This window comes from Malurus melanocephalus, unplaced genomic scaffold (genome assembly GCF_030028575.1).
Source record: "Malurus melanocephalus ecotype Western Australia unplaced genomic scaffold, MMel_1.1 scaffold_1186, whole genome shotgun sequence".
Taxonomy (NCBI): domain Eukaryota; kingdom Metazoa; phylum Chordata; class Aves; order Passeriformes; family Maluridae; genus Malurus; species Malurus melanocephalus.
Window position 1 is genome coordinate 33,789 of NW_026624418.1, and position 4,591 is coordinate 38,379.

General features: G+C 66.9%; 1 protein-coding gene across 1 annotated transcript; it reads right to left on the reverse strand.

The window, feature by feature from the left end:
* Positions 1 to 6: 6 nt before the first annotated feature.
* Positions 7 to 4,585, reverse strand: LRFN1 (leucine rich repeat and fibronectin type III domain containing 1). Its single transcript, XM_057387333.1, has 4 exons — positions 4,502 to 4,585; positions 3,527 to 3,574; positions 1,830 to 3,207; positions 7 to 1,388 (listed from the first exon to the last, which is right to left on the reverse strand). The coding sequence occupies exons 3-4, from the start codon at positions 3,191 to 3,193 to the stop codon at positions 809 to 811; spliced, it is 1,944 nt and encodes a 647-aa protein (XP_057243316.1). The 5' UTR covers positions 3,194 to 3,207; positions 3,527 to 3,574; positions 4,502 to 4,585; the 3' UTR covers positions 7 to 808.
* Positions 4,586 to 4,591: the final 6 nt, after the last annotated feature.

Sequence of the window (4,591 nt, forward strand, 5' to 3'; positions counted from 1 at the left end):
GGAGGGGCTGGGAGGGCCTCCCCAGGGTTATCCAGACCAGCCAGATAGGAACCCCCAGGCCGACTTGGGGAAGGGGGCAGAGGCCATTCCGGAAAGGACACACGGGAGGGTCCCCAGGCATCCGGAGGCCCCCTCTTTTCCCTCCTCCCCACGAAGGGATTTTCTTGAGGAGGGGGGCTGCGAGTCTCGTGTCATCTGTGCAGAGATGTTGGGGGCGTGCGCGGGGCCCCCCCGGCCCGGCCGAAGGCACCGCGGGAGGGGCGGGCCGGGTACGCGCGTGGGGCGGGAGGGCACACAAATGTTAGGGCGCACACACAAGTCCCAAGTGCGCATCTCGGGTTGGCGGGGGAACGCGCGTGGGGGGGGGTACACGCAAGTCCCGGGCGAGTGTCCTGCTTTTGGGGGCGCGGGGAGGGGCGGGGGGCGGGCACAAGTTTCCGGACACGCAACGCGCGTGTCCGAGCGCACTTGAGTCCGTGTCGGAGGAGGGTGGTCCCTGTCGCGGTCCCCACGCGTTTCGTGGTGCCCGCACATGTCGGGGGTCGCCACGCGGGTTTTTCGGGGAGAAAGGTTTGCATACAGGTCCGCCAGGGCGGGGGGGTGGAGGGGATACCTCGGGGTTCCCAATGGCACCTGGTGGCACCCATGGGGGATCCCAAATGTGTTCGGGGGGCACCCGGGAGAGCTTTGGCGCTCCCAGTACGCCCCCCAACAGGAGCCGCCGGAGCTGCGTTTGGTCGCCCGGGGGACTCGCCGAAGGGAGAGTCCCGGGGGTAGTCGGAGGGGGTATCCCCGCCATCCCCCCCCCTCACACGGTACTCTCCAGCATCCAGTGGGTGCTGCCGAATGAGGGACGCAGGGGGGGTCCCAGGGGGGTCCCTTCGGGCGCGTCCAGCCGCGGAAGGGACCCGTGGCGCCGGGGCCGCGCCCGCCGGGGGTAGCTGTGGCTGGGAAACAACCCCCGCGCCCCGCCCGCCGTGGGACCCCCCCCGGCCGCGGGCGGGGGCAGCGGGGGTAGCGGGGGCAGCTCGGGGGTCTCGGCGGGCCGTGCACCACCGTTGGTCTGGGAGCAAACGCTGGTGAGCGCGGGCGGGGGGCGCCGCGCCCCCGCGGCCTTCCAACGCGCCGTGAGGATGAGGATGAAGACGAGCACGGAGGCGGCGATGGCGGCGCCGATGACGATGATGACGGTGCCCCCCAAGAAGTGGGGCCGGGGGGGCGCGGCGCAGCCCGGGGGGGCGGCGGCCGTGGCGAAGGAGACGCAGCCGAGCGGGCGGGGGGCGGCGGGGGGGTCCCCGAGCACGCGCAGCGCGGACACGCAGAGCTCGTAAAGGCGGCCCGGAGCCAAATCCCGGAGGACGAAAGTGCGGCTGGAGGGGGGCAACAACCTGGGGAGGGGGCGAGGAGGAGTCGGGGAGGGAGCGAGACCTCGGCACCCCCCTTACCCCACCCTGCAGGAAGCCGAATTCCCACCCAGAACCTTTCAAAGACACTTCACAGACCCCCAGGATCGCCCAAAGGCATCCTCAATCCCCACCCCGGATACCCAGAATTCCCTCGATATCACCCACATCCCCTCAGAGCTACTGCAGGACCCCCCCAATACCCCCCTGAACACTGCCATTGGAGCCTTTCAGGACCTATGGACCCTTCCGAGACCCCCCGGAGCCCCACCGGACCCCTCAAAACCCACTTGAGCTCCCCCCGGAGGCACCCAGACTGCCCCAAAGGCCCACAGGACACCCCAACACCCACTGGAACCTCCCCCCTAGCCTTCCCACGATTCTCCCAGGCCCCCCAACCCCCCGGCGATACCCCTCAGCCCCCACCTGTAGACGAGGGCGTCGTCGGCCGAGCTGTTGTACTGGATCTGCACCATGCGCACGCCGGGCAAGTGGCGCTGTGGCAGCCACCGGATGCGCGCCGAGGACCCGGTCACCTCCGCTGCCACCACCCGCCGCTCCCCGGCCCCCCCCCAGGTGTCATTGCCGCCCGCCTGGGCCATATCCGAGGGGCCGGGCCCCGCCTCTGCGGCCGCGGCATCACCATCCCCGTCCCGTCCCCGTGGCACCGGCAGCGGCACTACCACGACGTCGACACGTGCAGCCGCCTCGCCCGCGGCGTTGGCGGCCACGCAGGTGAAGCCGCCGTGGTCCCTCAACGTGGCCACACGGAGCTCCAAGGAGCCGTCAGAACCCACGGAGCGCCGGGAACCGTTCTGAACCACGCGGCCGTCGGGGCCCAACCAGTGCAGAGCGGGCGGAGGGTCCCCGACGGCGGCGCAGCCCAAGCGCAGCGGCTGCCCCTCGGTGACTGAGGGCGGGTGCGCGGCCGCCGCGGTGACAGCGGGGGCCCGGCAGGTCAGCTCCTCCTCGGGCACGGCGCCCAAAAGCCGCCCGGCCAGCGGTGCTGGCGTGGCACACGTCTCCAGGCGGCCCGCCTGAGCCACGCGACGCAGCCACAGCAATTCGCAGTTGCAGTGAAGGGGGTTGCCACCGGCCGCTAGTGCTGGCCCAGGTGGCCCCGGCACCGGTGGAAGCGCCCGCAGCCGGTTGGCGGTGAGGTCCAGCCTGGCCAGGCGTGGCAACCGCGCCACGGCGCCGGCCGGAACCCGCTCCAGCAGGTTGTGGTCAAGCGTCAGCGTGGCCAAACTGCCCATGGCGGCCACGGCGTCCCAGGGCAGCGCCGGCAGGTTGTTGTGCGACAGGTCCAGGTCCTCCACAGTGGCAGCGAAGGCGGCAAAGGCGGCGGCGTCGATGGCAGCCAGCTGGTTGTTGGCTAGGATGAGGTGGCGCAAACTAGCCAACCCGCGGAGCTGCGGGCCGCTCAGCGCCGGTAAACGGTTGCCATCGAGGTGTAGAGCTCGCAGGGCGCGGAGATCGGCGAAAGCGCCGGGGGCGAGGCGGCGCAGCCCGTTCCGCGACAGCGTCAGGTGCACCAGGCTGCTCATGTTGGCGAAATCGGAGCGACCCACGGCGCCGATGAAATTATCGGCGAGGCGGAGCTCCACGGCGCCGCGGTCCAGGCTGGGCGGCACCGCCAGCAGCCCCGTGCGGGCGCACAGCAGCGTCGGGCTGGGAGCGGCCGCGGGGCAAAGGCAGCGCGGGGGACAGCGAGGGGACGGCGGTGACACCGGGACCCCCGCCCCGGACACGGCGCCCAGCACCACCAGCGGCACCAGCAGCTTCGCCATCCCCACGGCTGTGCCTGCAATGGGGGGACAGGAGTCACGGAGTGTGGTGGAGCCTGGTAAATCCCAGCAGATCCCACCAGGCCCCACAGGATCCTGTCAGAAGCCGTCATATCCCATTGGATGCTATCAGACCCTACCAGATCCCATCAGATCTCCTCAGAACCCATCTCACCACCTGGGATCCACTGAATGTTGTGGGATCCCACAATCCCATTTGTCCCAAAAGATCCCATGAGATCCTGTCAGGTCACATCAGATCCTGTTTGTCCCATGAGATCCCATACCACACCACAAAACCCCAGGAGATCCCAGTGGTCCCAGTGATCTCATTACCTCCTCTCAGGGCTCCATGTTGGCCCTATCCGGGCGTCGCCGCGGGGTCTGTGGGGACAGTGCACACCAGTCCAAACCAGAATGGACGAGTACAGACCAATACAGATTGCATATACATCAGTACAGACTGCTATAGATCTATATTCACCAGTACAGACCAGTATAGACCAGTACAGGTTTACATCCACCAGTATGGAGCAGTAAAGAGCAGTCCAGCAGTACACAGCACAGTACAACCCAGTCCGGCCCAGTAGGGCTCAGTACAGCTCCACACACCCCAATATGGCCAAGTACAGCCCAGTATGCCTAGCACAGCACCCATTCCAAGCTAATATGGCTCAGCACAGCCCAGTATGACCCAGTATTGCCCAGTAAGCGCCAGTACACAGACAATCCAGGTTACACAGCCTAGCAAGGTCCAGTACCAAGCAGTACAGGCCTGTAATGTAAGGACCAGTATAGCCCAGTATAAGCCAGCATAGTCCAGCACACACCAGAATGGTCCAGCACAACCCAATAATTCCCAGCATGTCCCAGTATGACCCAGTACAGCCTGGCATGGACCAGTATGGACCAGTGTTGACCAGTATGGGAGAGCACCCCCTAGAACAGATCCAGTCCAGACCAGTATGGTCTAGCATCACCAAGTAAAGATCAGCACATCCCAGTATGACCCAGTACATCCGTGTAGAAGCCCACCATGGCCCAGTACATCCCAGCACAACGCAGTACATTCCTGCATGGCCCCGCACATCCCAGTATGGCCCAGCACAGCCCAGTATGGCCCAGTACATCTCAGCAGAGATCATTACAGACACCGCCCAGCCCAGCAGAGCCCAGTATATCCCAGTACAGCCCCAGCACTGCCCAGTACATCCCACTGCATCCCAGCAAGGCCCAGTACAGGCCAAAACAGACCCAGTACATGCCAGATCCCCCCCGGCGCTCCCCACGCCGTGTGACCCCCGGCAGTACCTGGGGGGGCTCAGCCCACGGATGCTCCCATCGCTGCTCCGAGGGGGGAGGGGGGCTCAGGCCTCGCCCTACCGGGGGGGCATCAATGGA

Excerpts from the sequence above, each read along its gene's own strand:
- LRFN1 (XM_057387333.1), bottom strand. The coding sequence starts at position 3,193 with ATGGCGAAGCTGCTGGTGCCGCTGGTGGTGCTGGGCGCCGTGTCCGGG. Across the intron at positions 1,389-1,829 it reads GACGACGCCCTCGTCTACAG|GTTGTTGCCCCCCTCCAGCC; the intron begins GTGGGGGCTGAG and ends CCCCCTCCCCAG.